General features: G+C 35.8%; 1 protein-coding gene across 2 annotated transcripts in view; it reads right to left on the reverse strand.

The window, feature by feature from the left end:
- Window positions 1–19,800, reverse strand: part of CFTR (CF transmembrane conductance regulator) — a 159,221-nt gene that overhangs the window by 70,448 nt on the left and 68,973 nt on the right. For both annotated transcript variants that reach the window (XM_019743194.2, XM_019743195.2), the window contains exons 12-15: window positions 10,389–10,483; window positions 9,015–9,101; window positions 6,783–7,509; window positions 4,152–4,280 (exon numbers count right to left, since the gene is read on the reverse strand). In XM_019743194.2, the coding sequence (XP_019598753.2) occupies window positions 4,152–4,280; window positions 6,783–7,509; window positions 9,015–9,101; window positions 10,389–10,483 (1,038 nt within the window). The remainder of the gene's footprint in view (window positions 1–4,151; window positions 4,281–6,782; window positions 7,510–9,014; window positions 9,102–10,388; window positions 10,484–19,800) is intronic.

Below are 19,800 nucleotides of genomic sequence, written 5' to 3' on the forward strand. Positions count from 1 at the left end.
AAATCCCTAAAACTTAGACCCAAGCCGCCATAAAAGTATTACTGTCAACCAAAAGCAACAGTGGTATTATGGGAGTTTATTAAATGTCCATTTTACTAATAATGTAAAGCCACCTGGAGATTCCTCATTAACAAACAGGAGAGAAATCATCAAAGAATAGGATACAGTTCTCTGACACATTTCTTAAGAATCATAGAGTGAAAACACTAAACAGGATTTTTTTGATACTGCAGTCAACAACAATATCCTCTGGTTGTAAAAGGAACCAGAAAACTGCCTCCTAATCTATTATTTGCATTTTTTTCAATCTAGTCAATAATGCGCTGCCAAGCAGGAGTACCAGAAAGGCCAACATAATAGAAATTTTATAGCCTATATCCTTGGTGCTCATATCTAAGAACTTATAGATGATATTGCCCTGTAATATGGAAAATGGTACAAAAATACAAGGGTAGACTGATTCCTTTATCAAAATGCACAATAATGACAATGGTAACCAACTGAATAGACCAAACTGATTTTTTTCAGGTTAGTATTTTGAAAAAAATAAGAAGACTATATATTTTATACTGTAAAACGGAAGCATATTGAATCTACTCTATGACATCATAAAATCTAAACTGAAGTACAGCCTCTATGAAAACTAAAATTAAATAAACCAATTTCAGCAAGGAAGAAATGTATCAGAACCTTCCTTTAGGTTCTTTGATCATGATGAGTATGAGGCTCTAAACAAGGGTTAGAAGAACTAAATGATCTCCCTGGTTAGCACCTGTACCATGATGCAAAGTAATGATGAGATATTTAAATGAGGATGAGAAGTGGCCACACTGGTATTAAGAAAGGAGCATAACCAAAAACAAAACCACATAAACATCAGTTATTTGTTTAGCTGTATAGCTGTGTACATAACTAAAACAATTACTATTTGTCTACTACCACCAAGTATTTGTTATTCAAAAATTTGAGAGCCAGTTAATTGGCAATACCTCCAGGACATTGGCCAAAAAAACCTCATCATTTACAATATTATTTCTTGCCTAGAAAATGGCATTATCAATTGTTTTGTCTATTAAAAAAGACTTTTTTTGCAATATGTGAGAGCTCAACTAATAATGGATAGTTATACAGCATTTATAGCCTCTGCTGTAATTTAATTTCTAGCCTGAAGACAAAGAATCACTGTCTTCTTGATTAAGTGAGCTAATAATTTAAGTGAGCTAATGTACACACGTGTAGCTCAATGCTCAACCACTAATTAATTAATTAATTATACATTTTGAAAGATGCTTAAGTTCAACTCTATGGAGTTGCATAGGACAAAGGTCCTGTACATTAACATAAATCACCATCACATTCAGATAGGACCAGTTTTTCTTACCTAGCACTATAAAATTGAAGGCAATCAAGAAATGTGATCTTTCAATGCAAAGGTTCAAAACATTCAGAATTATAAAGGGCAGGTTTGAGATTAAATGTGTCACAAGACTGAGATGTGCTCATGTTAGTGTTGGTCATTGGGCATGACTAGCAGAGATGAAAGAGGAAATTTATCAAAATACATCTCAATATAGTTTTTATTACTCATGTGAGAGTGTCAAATTATCCAACCCATATTTTTTTATTAAAGTGTAAAAAGAATTATTGAAACTTTCATTATATCGGTGTTATGGACTTTTCACCGTAAACTACCTTGAGCTTTTCTATTGATGATATGACTGTAAGGACGTAACTGACATGAAGAGCAGCTAGCATGCCTCCATGGGTGTCACGCCCCACATGGAGGGCTTTCTAACCTTGATGTCTCTGACCCACCAAAAGTGAAGCTGGTGAAGCTGGTACTAGTACAATCTCTATTTTATAGGTGAGGAAACTGATGATCAGGGAGGTTAACTAAATTGTTCAGTTTCCTAGTGTTAATAAGACAGAATTCACAGCCAGGTCAGTCTGATTCCAGAGTTGGCACTATGCCATACTGTACCTTGCATCAAGCCTCCATTTGGATTATTTATTTAAAATAGTAGTAGGGAACCTGGTATTCAACTATACTACAAGGCTACAGTAACTATAACAGCATGGTACTGCCATAAAAACAGACATAGATCAATGGAACAGAATAGAGAGCTCAGAAATAAACCCACACTTACATAGTCAATTAATCTATTACAAAGGAAGTAAGAATATACAATGGAGTAAAGACAGTCTATTCAAAAAATGATGTAGGGAAAACTGGACAGATACATGCAAAAAAAATACAGCTAGGTCACTTTATTAGACCATATACAAGAATAAACTCAAAAAGGATTAAAGACTTAAATATAAGACATGAAACCAGCAATTCATTCACTTCTGGGTATTTATCTGAAGAAATCCAAAACACTAATTCGAAAAGCTATATGCACGCCTATGTTCACTGCAGCATTACTTACAATAGCCAAGATATGGAAGCAAACCAAGTGCCCATCAAAATACAACTGGACTTAGAAGTGTTACATATATACAATGGACTATTACTTAGCTGGAAAAAAGAATGAAATCTTATCACTTGTGACAACATGAATGGACCTAACGGGTATTATGCTAAGTGAAACAAATCAGACAAAGACAAATACCATTTGATTTCACTTATATATGGAATCTAAAGAACAAAATAAATGAACAAACAAAACAGAAACAGACTCATAGATACAGAGAACAAGCTGATGGTTGCCAGATGGGAGGAGGGTTGGGGTATTGGGTTAGACAGGTGAGGGGATTAAGAAGTACAAATTGGTAGTTACAAAATAGTCATGGGGATATAAAGTAAAGCATAGGAATATAGTCAATGATATGGTAATAATTATGTATAGTACCAGGCGAGTAGTAGAATAGTCAGGGGGATCATTTCATAATTTATATAAATGTCTAACCACTATGCTATACACATGAAATTAATATAAAATAATATTGTCAATGGTAATTGAAAAATTTAAAAATCAGGGGAGGTGAATGGGAATCAGAGGTCCAAATTTCCAGGCATAAAACAAATAAGTCATGGGGATGTAACGTACAGCATAGGGAATATAGTCAATAATATTGTGATAGCATGGTGCGGCGTCAGATGGTTGCTGGACTTATCATGGTGATCACTTCTTTAGGTATACAAATGTTGAATAACAATGGTGTGCCCCTGAAACTAATATAATATTGTATGTTAGCTATATTTTAATAAAAATGTTTTAAAAAATTAAGTCAGGCATCTGAGTCCAAAAACAAAAAAAAAGGAAAATTTTACAGGAAAAATCTAGATTTCCATCTTCTTTTGATAAATGAGAAGATTTAGCAAAACTGATCCCAGATTCCCTCATGGCAAGTCCCGGGCTGGTGCCGAGTTACAGTTGCCCCTTTAGACAACTGGAGGTCAAATGCTGTCGTTGAGCCTCAAGGCCACTTTGCTGGCAGACACTCTTGGCCAGGCCCTTTGCATTCAGGTGGCTGCTCCCTGATCTGAGAACAGCCTCACCCATCAGTCAGCTTGAGGAGCCTCTGATGTTGATGTGATCTGACCCCATGGCCCACTGTGCGGTCTGCACCTCCCCGCTCCCTACTCTTTTTAACCTGCTGATGTAAGGACAGCAGGGGCATGGGAAACAGACCACAGTGGTGGCACTGAATACAAAACAATTCTGTAAGTAAGTGGGTGATTCACATCACTGAAAGCTTTGTGTACAATGATTATTAAGCCACTAACATATGTTCATTTAATTTGTGAAGAAATAGTCATTTAAAGGTGGTGATTCGTCATGTAAATATTTAATAATGCAACATATAGAGTCAAATGAATTTAAAATTTAGTACAGAATGATTTTCGGTGTTTAATTTCAATCCATATAAAGGCAATCTACCTGCAGGTTTTGAATCTCTCTATTAAAAACTTTTCATATAGAAAATAGGTATTTAAGTCTATTTTATATGCCATGAATGAAATAAAATATCAATAGAAGAACTATATGAAACTATAGGTACCATTATACAATATAAAGTTACATGTATGCATATATACTTATTTTTATGTATATACATTTATACATGTGTACATATATATGCATATATTCTTCTAAACTATTCTTAACTTTAAATCACAGTAATATTTTATAACAGAAAATTCTTACCTCAGCCAGAAAAATAACTAAACACCAAATGAGCACAAAAATTAAGTTCTTGTGGACAGTAATATATCTAAGGTATGTGTTCCACGTAGTCACTGCTGGTATGCTCTCCACGTCATCAAAAAAGCATTCCTGAAAAATATGAATCATGGTTATTACAATGAGACTATACAGATTCACGCTACCACTGTGGTTTTACTTTCAATGTGTGGAAATAAGGGAATATTACGATTTGAAGTTAAGCGCGTTTCAACAAGTATAAACCATTCTGAATGATAGTGTGGTGCCACTCTACAGCCAGTACAATTTAACTGGAGCAACAGAGCTTTTTGAAAAATGAGAAACACTATAATTCTTGAAAATTCTGAAAGTATATTACTGACTACATAACTATTATTTTTGGACAATGTTATCATTTTAATGCTTACCAGTGTCACATCTTTTATCAAATGAACAGCTCCATCAAACTGAAGCTTCCCAGAACTCTCTTTGTTTTAACTTATTTCTTCAGGGGCCCATGGACAAATTTTGGAATTTTGCTAGCTGTAGAGACCTCCCAATAGACCTGAAGGCCAAGTGATGCTTGCACATTCCTTAGTAACCTAAGATTATCTCTCTTTCCAGCTATGATTTAAGTTATATAATTCTAATCAGTGTATTCCCCTATAAGTTTTTATTGTCCTGTAGCAGATACATTTCAAAAATTTCAAAAAGAGTTAAGTCTAGATAGTCCAAATGGAAAGGATACTTTTGCTTCTCATAAAGTCAACAAAATTCATAGAAGAAGCACTAGAACTTGAAAGAAGGGGTCCTACGAAATTGGTTAAGTATAAAGATTTTTGGAGTCAAATAAACCTAGCTTTGAATGTGGACTCCACCACTGACTTCCTAGAGGCTGCTTGAATTCGAGCAGCTGAACTTCTCTAAACTTTAGTTTCCTTATCTGTAAACGAGAATATGATAGGAATGTTCTAGGGTACCAATGGGGACTAAATATATGTTCCCTGGCACTACAAGCAATCAATAAATAGTAACTATTATTAGTCAAAGAAATCATTCTTGACAACTAAATTTATAGGCTCAGGTTTGAGAAATTCATTCATATTGGTATTAAAACCACATATGAGGTGTGGTCAAAAATATGGTGAATGTTTAAATAATAAAAAAAATGATTACAGTAAAAGACACACTGCCTTTAATCCTCCTCAAAATACTCCTCCTCACTTCAAACACACTTATCCCATCATTCTTGCCACTTTCTGAAGCAGTTCTGGAACTCCTCTTTTGTGAGTGTCTTTAGTTGCTCTGTCCTGGCTGCCTCAATGTCCTGAATCATTTTGACTTTGGGGAAGAGCCAGAAGTCACGCAGTGCCAGGTCTGGTGAATAAGGTGGATGAGGACACACCATAATGTTTTTATTTGAGAGAAATTGCCTTATACCAGAAGTGATGTGTGACATGGAGCATTGTCATGATGGAAGATGAAGTAAAGACACTGACGAAAGAGGACTTCCAGAACTGCTTCAGAAAGTGGCGAGAATGATGGGATAGTGTGTTCAAAGTAAGGGGGAGTATTTTGAGGGGGATAAATGGCAGTCTATCTTTTACTATAATCAAGTTTTTCTTATTTAGACATTCACCATATTTGTTGATCACACCTCGTAGATAAATTATCCTTTAGGAAATCTTTTAAAATTATAGAAATACTGAAAGTACGTATTTTAGAGATAACCTATTCTGTTTCTTCATTTTGCAAAACAGGAAACTTTGGTTCAAAGATGTTAAATGACTTATGATTGCCAAAGGTCACACTATTCTTAATTGACCTATGCGATTAAACATATCAAGTCATTAAAACACTGCCTGTTTCATCCAAGACACTTACAGAAGTTTTCTAGTAAAAAACAAACAAAAAAAACCCATCCTCTTATATTGCTTCCTATTTTAAGAATAAAAGTATTTTATTCTTTAAAACTTAATATAAAAAACTTTCTACCTGAAGGTTGGCATTAGTATATATTGAGTTTCATACACCTTCTTTAAAAGAAACCTATCTAGAAATCCCACGTATAAAGCAAATTTAAAAGATAAAAAAAGCTCACACTAATTAAATTCAGGCAAGACTGATATATAAACCAGAATGTATAATTGGGTCCTGTTGAGAGACTAGATACGTATATACCTTATACAGGCTGCCTCTACATAATTTCTTGGTCTCTAAATCACTGAAGCTATTATTTGTTCATATATTTATTTATAATCCACCTCTTTCCACAGAGGTTTTAAGATGGTAATAAATCAGATTTACAATAATTTTTAATGATTCGAAATTTTTCTAATTTATGATAATGATTTTCACTGGTCTAGTAAACCCAACACTAGCCTTTGCTTTGACTTACATTTTATGGGAAGAGATACATCCATTGCAAAAAGAAATAGTTGGTTATTTTACATTTTTAAGTTCCTTACATAATTATGGACTTTCCACTTTGGGAATCTTAAGGTAAACCTCATGCTAAACCCATAATTTGAGTAAGTTTTGCTATAAACTATATATTGCACTCCATTCAGTTGCACTCTGTAGCAAAAAAAAAAAAAAAAAAAAAACACACACACACTAATAATTTATACACACCTTTAAATCTTCTTCATTTATTTCTTCACTTATTTCCAAGCCATTGTCTTGAGATAACCGTCTTGAATATATATCCATTTCAGTTAAGTTCGCCTGAGGGGCCAATGACATTTTTCTTGTGGATGCTGCTGTGTTTCTGTGAATGATTTGACCTTGGTTCACTGAGGAGTGTGTCATCAGGTTCAGAACAGACTGCCTCCTTCGTCCCTGAAATGTGGGACCAGTGTTTACCAGGTTACTTCGAGGCAGGATGGCCTCTCCCTGCTCAGAATCCGGAACTAAGGACAGCCTTCTCTCTGAAGACTCTTCAGAATCTTCTTCAATTCCATTCATTTGTAATGGAGTCTTTTGTACAATTGAAAATCTTTTTATAGCGTTGATTGGATTGAGAATAGAGTTCTTCCTTTTTTCACCAAACTCTCCAGTCTGTTTAAAAGACTGTTTTTTTGGTTCATTCCAGGGGACAGCAGCATCTCCTTCAAATGAGAAACGCCGTAAAGTCTCAGTTATGATTGAATTTCTTCTTTCTGCACTAAACTGGTCGAAAGAATCATATCCCATGAGCTTTGAGCTGAAGTCAGGTCGTAGATTTTGTAATTCAGAAAATGTTCCATAAAAATAGCTGCTACCTTCATGTAAAATTAATATTTTGTCAGCTTTCTTTAAATGTTCCATTTTAGAAGTGACTAAAATCCTAGTTTTGTTAGCCATCAGTTTACAGACACAGCTTTGAGAAAATAAAAAGATATAAATAAGATATCAGTTTTAAGAACACATTATTATAATACTATATGTATTGCATTTTAACATTTTATAAATCTATTCTTATAGAAAACCTCTATGATGCAATGTTATTATACTTAAAATAATTACATAATACCCAATAGTAATTAATTTTGTGCCACTTGAGTTATTATAGCATGAAATACTATATGATTGAATTATAATAGTATGCTATATTGTAAAGTTGAATGTTAACAGACCTAGACTGAAATTAAATATCTATATTAAATAAATGTTTGACTTTGGGCAAACTGGTTACCCTCTGGGTCTTGGTTTATTCACCTAGAAAATGAGAGACCTATTAGATGACCTTTCAGATTCCTGGAGGGGAGGGACCCTATATTTCTATGTATCTTCTAAAATGTAAGATCTTTCTTATTCTTTAAATTTTCTATTAATTTCCTTTACATTTTAAGTTGACTACCAATTTAGTTCTTAAGAGCTTATACTAAGACTAATCTGATTTGTTAAAACAGCAACAACAACAAACTTGAGAATTGGATAATAAATTGACCCTCCTCTAATAAAATTTCCCTCTAGTCTAGAACTGAAGCCTGACTAGAATCATCTAAGGGAGACCAATTTCTTTTAGGCATTGAAACATTACATGTTGCATAGAAAGAGGCGTCATTCTAGGTTGTATGCTAATGGCAAAGTTTATATTGGTAAGAAGTTATCACAGTCACAGTATTATAAAAATAGTGACTTAGGTATTAAATTTAACTAAATTCTAGGAAAGGTGCTTCCAGGAATAATGCCAACATTTTATACAAACATACATCTACATCCTTATTGCTTAAAATCTTTGTTTCTAGAAGACTATCATGATAATTCTCCTAATAAACTACTTTATAGTCTACGAAATCATTTTGAAACTGTGACATCAAGTCATATAACTAACTGTTCCCCTTAGGAACTTCCCATACTTTGAGCCTATTGGGAGCTCCAATGGAATGAAAATCCCTAGATCTGTGTGACTGAGAAAGAGGTTCTGAAAGGGGTACTGAGGTAGATGAATAGTTTGAGCCTTCACTTACATTAAACATTAAAACATTCAGCTTATTTAATTAATTCTTTAAGAAGTTTACCATCTAAGGAGGAGATCGAATAAAACACTAACATAAAAATGCAAATAAAAATTTTAAGTATAATAACCAATTAAAATAATATGTCACAAGGCAAAAATACTGCAAACACTGCATAGGTAGTGATTGTAAAAGCAATACCAATGGAAGACATTAGTTTAGCCTGAGGTGGTCAGTTTTCATGGAAGTGATCTTGAATCTTGACTGTGAAGGGAAAATCAAGTTTGAGTAAAACTATGTCACAAAGTTTCATACTGAGTCACAATGTTGGGCATATTTCTGAAGGGGTAATATGCAGTCTATGGTGGTGTAGTCCTTCTTTCTTTGTCTTTTAAAATGAGCATAAGTTAGTCAAAGAACATACCTTTCAAATATTTCTTTTTCTGTTAAAACATCTAGGTATCCAAAAGGAGAGTCTAATAGGTACAAATCAGCATCTTTATATACTGCTCTAAAAAGAAAATGAAAATGAAATGAGATTTCCCCAGTATTTCCCATGTCATTTACTATAGATGACTTTAAGTGAAGAATAATAAGATAAGTCACACGTGATTTTTATGGCTTTTCATAACTCTCCAAGAACTGCTGAGGTGGTTTTGCTAAACGTAAGCGACATAAACTAGCAGAAGTTATAAAATGAATCACACCACACCATACAATTTAAAACATTACCTTAAGTAGGAAAAAAAAGAAAACCTCCTAACAATAGTATTTATTTAGGGCCAAGCACCATGCTACGTGCTAGAAAGATCTAACAGCATCAATTATCTCATGATTTCTTCCATACAGTAGAACAATCTTATCTTCACAGGGTGATACGGAGATTAAGTAAAATCTCTCTCTCTCTCTCTCTCTCTCTCTCTCTCTCTCTCTCTCTCTCTCACCACCTAAAATATCACTAGGCAAGTGCAGGTGTTCAGTGAGTTAGTTTTCTGTCCCAGCTTTTAAAAGCAGGGAAAATTAAGGGAAAGAACTCAGAATATCAGTAAGTCAATATGAATTCTAGTTAACAAGTTTGGCAACACAGTAAGAAGAATTTTCTTCATATAAAACTAGAGGAACATTTGACATCCCATATCACCAATATTTTTTTTAAATGAACAGTTACAGTTTAATGATAAAGTTTTCTTCTTGATAGAAATTAACTAGATGTGCTTCTCTCTCTGACAGTTCAAAATGCTTAGACCAAGAATGTCTCTACCAGTGGAAATGCCCACCACAATGTTAGATGTGTTTGTCTTATTTGTCTTTCAAGATTACAGACTTTAAGTCAAGTGACATCATTTGCCTTGCTATTCTTGTTATGAGAATTATTATGTTGAAAATTTTGAATATGTATGTTTATCTAAACCAAGAAGCATCAACAGAAGCCTAGAGCACATGTATTCATTGTGGAGTGAGGTGAGTGTGGTGGACCTAACAAAATGTACATCTTATCTCTCCTTGTGCTATGCAGAATCCCAGAGTTTTCCTTTGTAGTAGAACATACCATAAGGTAAACAAATATACACACACCAAAATAAGGGCACGCATTTTGAAAAAGCCACCCTCTTTATCGGATATGAATATTAGATTGTGACCTATAGTTCCTACAGGTGCTTCTTAACCAGCTAGTCAAAAGACCCCAGGCACTTTTCCATCCCCAAACAGAATTTAAAGAAATAGAGAAAAGTCTATGATTTTTTACATGCATGCGATTTGCAGCAAATGTTCACTGGACCAATAATCAGATATTCACCTTGCTAAAGAAATTCTTGCTCGCTGCCCTCCACTCAGTGTGATCCCACCTTCTCCAAGAACTATATTGTCTTTCTCTGCAAACTTGGAGATGTCCTATTAGCAAAAACAGAAAGTTAGAGAGGAATTGTTAGCACATTGGATCTGAATTTGAAAGGTACATTTTCCTTTAAATGCATTCATACACTAGACTATTGCTTTAACCACAGGTGAACTGTGAACACTGCATCTTCATTATTTCAAATCCACTTCAATTGGTCAAAACACTGCTGAAATTTAAAATATTTCTCTATTGTTTTTAAATGCCATTAATAATCATTAAATAAAAATTGGAAAATATCTAAAAGTAAAGCCTATATATATTTATGGTTATGTAAACGTGTGTGTATGTCATCCACAGGCCATTACAAAACCAAAGTGCTATGAATGTGCTCGAGTGCATGTCCTTCCGACTTAAATTCACTTTTAAGAGGAAATTGCCAAAATGGAACAAACCTCTCAAAAAGAGAAACTGAAAGAACGCTACTTACATCCCCCTGCAGTACCTAAACATAGTTAGTGGGTAGTCATGGGCAGAAGGCAACTCCTTTCCATACTTCTCTCACCCACCCCCACCCAACACAGCCTTCCTCCTCCTCTGTCCTTGCACCCTACATCCTCTCCCCATCCACTATGCATCCTGTCACCTCCCTTCCACACAAGTTATGTCATTCTTTCTCCCAGTTAATGAACTTTCTGTGACAATAACCATGCTAGGCATTGTAAAAGGTTAGAATTGATTAGCAATAGCCCTTGACTCCCAGTCATTCTAAGTCTAATATGAAAGAGAAGCCATGATCCTGGAGAATGCTAAATAGCAACCTAAAGATTTCATTAACCATTTTAAAATAGGTCATAAGAGTACACAATTAACTGGCAAATTCATTGTACAGATAGAAAATGCTAGAAGGCTTTCTGGAAGAGACGGGGTTTGACCTGAGATTTGAAGAAAAAGAAGAGTTAGATAGGTAACACTCTCCCTTTAGTTCAAAAAAAGTTCTCTCCCTTTTCTTTTTCCATCCCCAAACATCAGCTCTTCTCTTTTGTCACCACCTTCCTCTCTCTCCCTCTACTAAAAATACGCTTCCTCCTTTTTCTTTCACAATCCAGAAGCAATCCACCATCAATCCTTGAGTTGCCACCAACATTCTCTACATGTAAATTGTCAAATGGCTACTTCTGTTCATTCATTTGTTTCTGTTATCTACTCTATGACAGTTAAATAGAACTTTGCATACAAAACTGTAAACTTAACAAAGGAGGTAAATTGTCAAGTGATCATTTATATTAAAAACTATTCGGCAGCTCCTGTAGGTTGGGACCATGTTAAGTACTGTCCCCAAGAAACTACTAGTATCAATATTCCTGACCTAGGATGACCGGAGTCCTGAGGAAATAAATGTTGACATGTTGGAGATGCAGTAGGACCCCCCTTACTCCTGCCTCTAACAACCATCAACCTGTCCTCTATGGGTTCAGTGAGATCATACGAAATTTGTCTCTGTCTGACTTATCTCATTTATCATAATGCTCTCAAGGTTCATCCATGTTGTTGCAAATATCAGAATTTCCTTCTTTTTTCATGGCTGAATAATATTCAAGAATGTATATTATAAAGATAGGACTTGTTAGTATGTTGGATCTGAATTTGAAAGGTATATATATTACATTTTCTTTATCCATTCATCTGTTGATGGACACTTAGTTTGTTTCCATGCCTTGGCCATTGTAAATAATGCTGCAATGAACATGGGGGTGCAGATATCTTTTTGAGATAGTGATTTCATTTCCTTCAGATAAATACCCAGAAGTGGAACTGCTCGATCCAGAAGTTTGATTTTTAATTTTTGAGGAACCTCCGTACTGTTTTCCACAGTGGTTGCATCAATTTACATTCCCACCAATATCCCTAAGCATTTTACAATTTTCTGCTATTGAAAATTAAATAGCTTTGTATTTCCATTTCTAGATGGTTGCTGATAGTATAGAGAAATTATTTTTTTACAATTTAATTATTTAATTATTTTTGTATGCATATCTACTATACAGCCATCTGATCATATTTCCTTATTAATTCTAGCAGACTTTTGTTTTCTGTTTCTTTGTTTGCTTTTTGCTAGAATCTCAGGGTTTTTTAGGTGAACAATCTTTTCAGAAACATTTAATATTATTCCTGTTCTAAGACTAGTGGCATTAACTTTTCATCATTTAAAATAATGTTACTTTGGGATGTTTGCTTAAAAAAATTACTGTACTTATGAAGTTTCCTTCTATTTTTACTTTGAATTTTTGTTAGAAATCACTGCAGAATTTTATGTAAGACACTTTTAGCATCAACTAACCCTATATTTGATTTTCTTCCTTCTTTATATAACAAATTATATTTTATTTATAGATGTCTTTATATTGAAGCATTCCTTTCATAAACCTTGCTTGGTCATATTTTATTATTTTTTATGTCATGCTATTTTTTAACATTTTATTTATAACATTTTGTTTTAATATCTGTATCATAAGTATGATTAACTATAGTTTTAATATTATTTTTCACATTTTGATACTAATACTCCTCTGACTTTAGAAAATAAACTGAAGAGATTTCCATCCCTTTCTATGGCTTTGTATGATTGAAATAACAGGAAATGCATGTTATTTAAATGCGAGATACAAGTCAGCTACAAAATAATCTAGAGATAGTGCCTTTTTAAGTAATAGACATCACATCGCCTCACAACGGTAATGTGTCTACTCTCTTTTTTTCAACTTTGATCATTTGTATTTTGTAAATTATCCAGTTCCCTTAGGTTTTTCATTTTGGTTAGCAGTTGTGATAATGTCTGGTTAGATGTACTACATTTATAGATGAAAATGGTATTTTACACACCATTTAAAATACTATTGAGGAAAAAAACACTGCTAAAGAATAAAGTCTTGCCTAATGCTTAAACATCTTCAATTGCCTATCAGTTTAGATCTTTTTCAAGCAATTTGGAAGAGCTCTCCTCTTAAGCTAGGACAGTATAAAACATGAAATGATTTTATTAGGGGAAATACTTGTGTAAAAGGAAATAAGGAAGGAGGTGGGCAGGCCTTAGTGCAAGACCGAGCCTGAGTGATGGACAGCAGGACAGAAAGCCAGGTAGGAGGACACCACACCACGGGGCAATCTAAGCCTAAGTGAGTTTTGGAAAGCTGACTGAGAGTCTCGGAACCAAAATTAGTTAATAAGTCCCATGTCTTGCAAGCACAAATCTGCATCCCGGCCACACTCCCATGAATACGGGAAGCAGCCACGGAAGGAGTGATCTCAACACAGACTCAGCGAGTGAAGGATTCCAACACATAATAACTGTGACCCGTGTTCAGCTGTGCTCCCTACAATGGTGATCTGTAAGGTACATCTCACAGCCACCACAATAACTTACCCCCCAAACTGACAAAGGATATGAAGTCAGAATGGCTAATATGTATAATCTCACCAGCGACAGGGAATTGTAAATTAGAAAAATAGAGAGATATGGCTTTTTACAAATCAGAATGGCAAAAATTAAAGTCTGCCAATAGCAGGAGCTTTAAAAAGGTGCGTCAATGGGAACTGCCATAAATGTCTGGTGGGAGTGTAAACTGGTATAACTGCTTTAAATGCAACTTGGCACTATGTAGTCAAATTGGAAACGCGCATGTAAGTCTGAAGACACTACAATGCAACTGCTAGACAGCTACACCAGAGAAACTCTTGCATATGTGCAAGGAGAAAGTCAAAGATTTTTACTGCAGTACTGAGTGAAATCTTGGAACAATCTAAATGGTCATCAGTAGCAGAATGAGTAAATAAAATGTGACATCTGAGTACAATGCCTCAGTTAAAAATACGAAATTTCTATAACTAGCATAGCTAGACCTCAAAAAGGTAACAGGAGCAAAGAAAGCAAGTTGAAGAATGATATATACAAAGTATACCATCTATGTAAATTTTAAAGCCCTGCAAACGAAACTATGAAATATTGTTTATAGATAGGTAAATGTATATATAATCATAGGTGTAAATTGATTTAAACGGATTGGAAAAGTACATATCACATTCACAATAGCGACTGCCTAAAGCTTGGGTTTTTATGGAAGAAGGATGGTGAGAAGGATTGGTGAAATTTGCCTACGTCCCTAACAATGCAGTTTGGAAAACAGGGATGTGGTCATATGAATGTTTTCTAACAGAATAGACGCTAGTGACACAGATTACCTTTAAAAAGCATGAAAGTAAAAGATTCCTGCATCTGAAAGGATTTGATATTCTGAGCCAATGTATTTGGCCTCCCTTTCTGGATTGAAGCCATTTATGAAAAGAAATGTGTAAATTTGGATAATTTAACAAGTATGTAAGAGATTGTAATTAATAGAAAGCTGCTGAGATTGAAATGAAACAAAACAGCGGAGGTAGATTGAAGAGAGCGGTGAATATCTGAAGATCAAGTGTACGCATAAGAAGAATCCTGCTGCTAAGGTGAGCAGTTGCTCTGATTACCTAGTTTGTTGTACATTTGTAATTTCTTTATTAGTGTTTGGCTTTTTCTATTTGATTAAACATAAAACACTTTGTTTTGTATACACTGTTAAACATTTATCTTTGCTGATTACTAAGGGCACTTAAACCTGGTAATATATTTATCTTAAGGGTGTTGGTTTTCAGCCTCCACAGCAAATTTTCCCTTCTGTGAAAATTATAACCGAAAACAAAATTATACCACTTAGTGCTCTCAGGAGTTTAAAAAACAGCCAAAGACCAGGAGCTGATTAAAGAAGGCTTGCACACAGAGACAAACTATTTCTCTTCCCTCACACGGCAGCTTCTCTGGAGTTCCCTTGGAGTTATCCATAAAAATTGTTGGAGGAAATCATTCAATGGAATTAAGATGCTACGCATGAATTTATTTCTTATATAAAAATTAATTATTGAGATTGTTTTCTAAAAAAACCCAAGTTTTATTATGGTGATCATTTTGCAGTGGATATGAATACAAATTACTCAATTGTGCACCTGAAACGATGTTACATGTCAACTATACCTCAATAAAAAAAAACCTGTCTTAAAATAAATCAAACATTATCTTATAAAAATTGTGATCAATTAGTTTTCTTGTTGAAGGAGACCCTAAAATACCTTTCGTTGAAACCATCCTACAATGTCATTTCAATTTTTAATAATTTTTCTCAGCATATTTTATCTACAGATAAAATCAAGTGTCTGGATCATTGGTTCTCAAAGTGTAGTCCCTGAACCAATTATTTCAGAATCACATGGGGAGAGGGGTGTTAAAAAATGCTGTACTATTCTTATTCAGAAGAATTAGGGCAGAGCTCAGGAATCTGCCTTTTAACCAGTGACTATTCCACCTACTCAAATAGAGCCTTGTTCTTTGGCTAACTTCCTTTACAACATGCTGTCAGAAAGGCAAACGTTAACTTCAAAGGATTCTGTGCATACAATACATTAGGTCTATTTGAGATTGTAAAGCACTTGAAAATACTTAGATAAGGAGTACTAGAGAAGGTCAAAGTAATGTTATAATAAGTGTACAATAAAGATTAACTTTATTATTAAGAAGTATATAATACACCCATGTGATGTCTGTACTTTTCACACAAATGTTTACCATTTTATTTTTTAAAAGGCTTCTAACTTTATCACACTAATGTTATTCAACTGAGCTGGACAAATCAGGGATCATTAAAGAGAAATTGCTAATATAAGCTCAGTAAGTCAGACCTGAACATACAACAAATGAATGATACAGGGTGTTATTATATTGAGAGAGAGAGAGAGAGAGAGAGAGAGAGAGAGAGAGAGAGAACTTTAAAGAAAGGGCGGAGTATTACATTTAATGGTCCTGTGGTTTGTGCAATATTTGCTGAGCACATTTGTGCTTCCTGTGACTTTGTAGATAGCAACATACCGTCAGCCTTGTTTTATGGCTGCCTTATCACTCCTTAGGACAACCTTGACAATATAGCTGCTTGTGGTAAGAAGGAGGGTGAGAAGCATGGGCTGAGGCAACATGAACTTTAGAGGTCATGCAATTCAATAAAGCCTGTCTTTAACAGTAGATCATTGGACAATTAGTGCCATTGTTATTAATGTTTAATAATTACTAAACAGTACCGTGCTTTATGCACAAGGAAAATGGGCAAGAAGGAGGGCGGAGAAAAGAAGTGTTAGGGGAACAGAGGGAAAGGGTAGGGAGAAGAGAGAAAACGAAAGAGAATATATGAGAAAATCAAGAGGGTAGTGGAAAGAGAAAAAGAACGAATTAACCATTTTTGCATATAGCAATTGTAAATGTGGATATGTTATCTTGAAAGTGCTGTGTACCTCTGTGCTATATATATCAAGAGGTTAATTGCTACAGCAGGAAAGATACATGAAGGAATTCATAAATTAAAAATTGGAGTTCTGTTTATTAGGAACTTATTAGGTAATTCGTTAACATAAGTCAAACTTGATTACAAACAGCTACACATAGAAATATTAGTTAAAGATTATTCCTTGCTAGAAAGTATAAGAAGTGAGAACGTATTGTCAACTTGAAAAGTAAAAGCTCTTCCTTCACTGAGCTTTGGTACTGATCAAATTTATAGCAGAAAACTTAAATTCCCTTATTATTTTATTAGACCCAACAAAAGTACAAAAAGCACTATCATAATGAATGTTCCAATCTTTTTTGACACCAATGTTAAACTATTGTTTAATATTTATATATATTTATATATACACACACACGAGGTTTTATGTATAAATTTGTGCATATGTATGTAATTCTGTTAATATCCCTATTCCTCTTTAGTGTTTATTTCTGTATGTTGTAGGTCTATATTTGAATTTGAAAATAACATTTTTAAAGGAAGTGCTGCAAAATACAGTAATGTAAGGCATCTTTGGGTAAATGTTCCCAAGGATGTCAAAAAAGAAACTTGAAACAAATAAAGACTCTATTTATCTTGTTCTGGCTCTACATGAATCTCATTCAACTATAGATTTCTGGACTCCATTTTCAAATTCTCTGAAACAGGCCTTTAAAAGCTCACTAGATGATTTTAACTCAGTTGGTCTAGAAATTGGCATTTGGGAAGGTGCTAATTCTTTAACTATCTCTTCTAGGTCTACCCACCCAAGATGCTGGGAGAAATCCAGTCCATGGAAAAGCACTGCATTCTCAGTACTCACTGGCACACACTGTTATCTTGCAGTTGAGCCTACTCTGGATTTTCTCACTTATCTTCCAGGGCCTTAGGAACTCCATCTCCTGCCAGGGGCTTCTGTGCTCACTCTCCTATTACCTCTCAGTAATCCTACCACGATCCTTATTCTCTCAAGAGCTGACTTTGGAACACCTACTGTTCAACTTGCCCTGAGCAGGCTTCCTCCCCTGTACTGACTTCCCACCACCTTGGGCTTCCGTATTTTAAATTTGAAGTTATGAAGCAAGAAGAGATTGCAGTGGTCAGGTATCTACACTGTCCATGAAGTGGTCTCCCTAATAAAACAAGTGCCCATTGGATACCCTATAAAATCTTTACAACATTATTGATTATATTCCCCAAACTGTCTTTCATATCTCCGTGGCAATCTTGTGGGTGCCTGACCACTGCACTTTATGAAGCTGAAACTGAATAATAATGAATGTCAACTATAAGTTAATATAGATATAGTCACAGGGTGTGGAGTACAGCATAAGGAATAGAGTCAGTGGAATGGTAACAGCTGTATACCATGTCAGAGGGGTAGTAGATCGGGGGAGGTGGGATATCACTTTGGGGGAGGAGGAGCAGGAGGAGGAGCAGGAGGAGGAGCAGGAGGAGGAGCAGGAGGAGGAAGAGAAGGAGGAGGAGGAGGAGGAGGAGAAGGAGGAGGAGGAGGAGGAGGAGGAGGAGGAGGAGGAGGAGGAGGAGGAGGAGGAGGAGGAGGAGGAGGAGGAGGAGGAGGAGGAGGAGGAGGAAGAGGAGGAGGAGGAGGAGGAGGAGGAGGAGAAGGAGGAGGAGGAGAAGGAGGAGGAGGAGGAGGAGGAGGAGGAGGAGGAGGAAGAGGAGGAGGAGGAGGAGGAGGAGGAAGAGAAGGAGGAGGAGGAGGAGGAGGAGGAGGAGGAGGAGGAGGAGAAGGAGGAGGAGGAGGAGGAAGAAGAGGAGGAGGAGGAGAAGGAGGAGGAGGAGGAGGAGAAGGAGGAGGAGGAGAGGAGGAGGAGGAGGAGGAGAAGGAGGAGGAGGAGGAGGAGGAGGAGGAGGAGGAGGAGGAGGAGGAGGAGGAGGAGAAGGAGGAAGAGGAGGAGGAGGAGGAGGAGGAGGAGGAGCAGGAGGAGGAAGAGGAGGAGGAGGAGGAGGAGGAGTAGAAGGAGGAGGAGGAGGAGGAGGAAGAGGAGGAGGAGGACCAGGAGGAGGAGGAGGAGGACCAGGAGGAGGAGGAGGAGGACCAGGAGGAGGAGGACGAGGAAAAGGAGGGGGAGGAGGAAGAGGAGGAGGAGGAGGGAGGGATCATGCCCCCAAGAGGAAAGAAAAAGGAAAAGCTAATTTGGGACAAGATCTGGGAAGGAATTTCCTGACTTATTTAAATGTTGTGTGTTAGTATAGCTGGCTTCCTTAAGATACACTTATTTAGGGTTGTGGCAGCTTGATATATCATTTACATGAAAATAAACATCCTGCAAATTCTTTTCAAAACTAAGTCATGGACTTCTCAATGCCATTAGTTCAAAAGCCTTTGTTATCTTTATGTTCTCCTGTACGAATAGCAGATTTATAATATGATGGTTAATAATACTGTTACAATCACAGAAAGAATAACTAGCCTGAAGTTCTAATTTAAAGTCAGCAGTGTTTAATGGATAAGTCATTAGAGTGTAAGATAGAGGTTCTTTTCTAATAGGCAACAGTTCTAATAGTGTTTAGCATAAAAATATATGGAGTCAGAAGATTTGGATTCTATTGCTGGGCCCATCAATTGTGAGACATGTGATCTTAAAGAAGTCTCTTAAACTTTCACCTCTTACTCTTTAAAATGTGAATAACAATATTTCATAAAATTCTAACCACAGCATCTCCCTTATCCCCTTCCTGTTTGCATATTACTCTAGATGAGCCCACCTAAGACATAGTTTTGATTATGGCACTTCCCCAATAAAGAGACGCAACTGTGTATCCATTTGCTCTCCTCCCAGGTGCTTTCCTGTGTTCCCACTTAGCTCATGTTTCCCCTACTCCTCTGCAGCTAGAGTGCTGCATGAGAAGGGATTGCACCAGCTCCATGAAACATGAAAGTGAAGTGGAGCACTTCCGCCTTGCTGCATCTTTGGGCAATTTTTGTAAAAACTGCTGGACAGAAACCACGA

This window comes from Rhinolophus sinicus, linkage group LG11 (genome assembly GCF_036562045.2).
Source record: "Rhinolophus sinicus isolate RSC01 linkage group LG11, ASM3656204v1, whole genome shotgun sequence".
Lineage (NCBI taxonomy): Eukaryota > Metazoa > Chordata > Mammalia > Chiroptera > Rhinolophidae > Rhinolophus > Rhinolophus sinicus.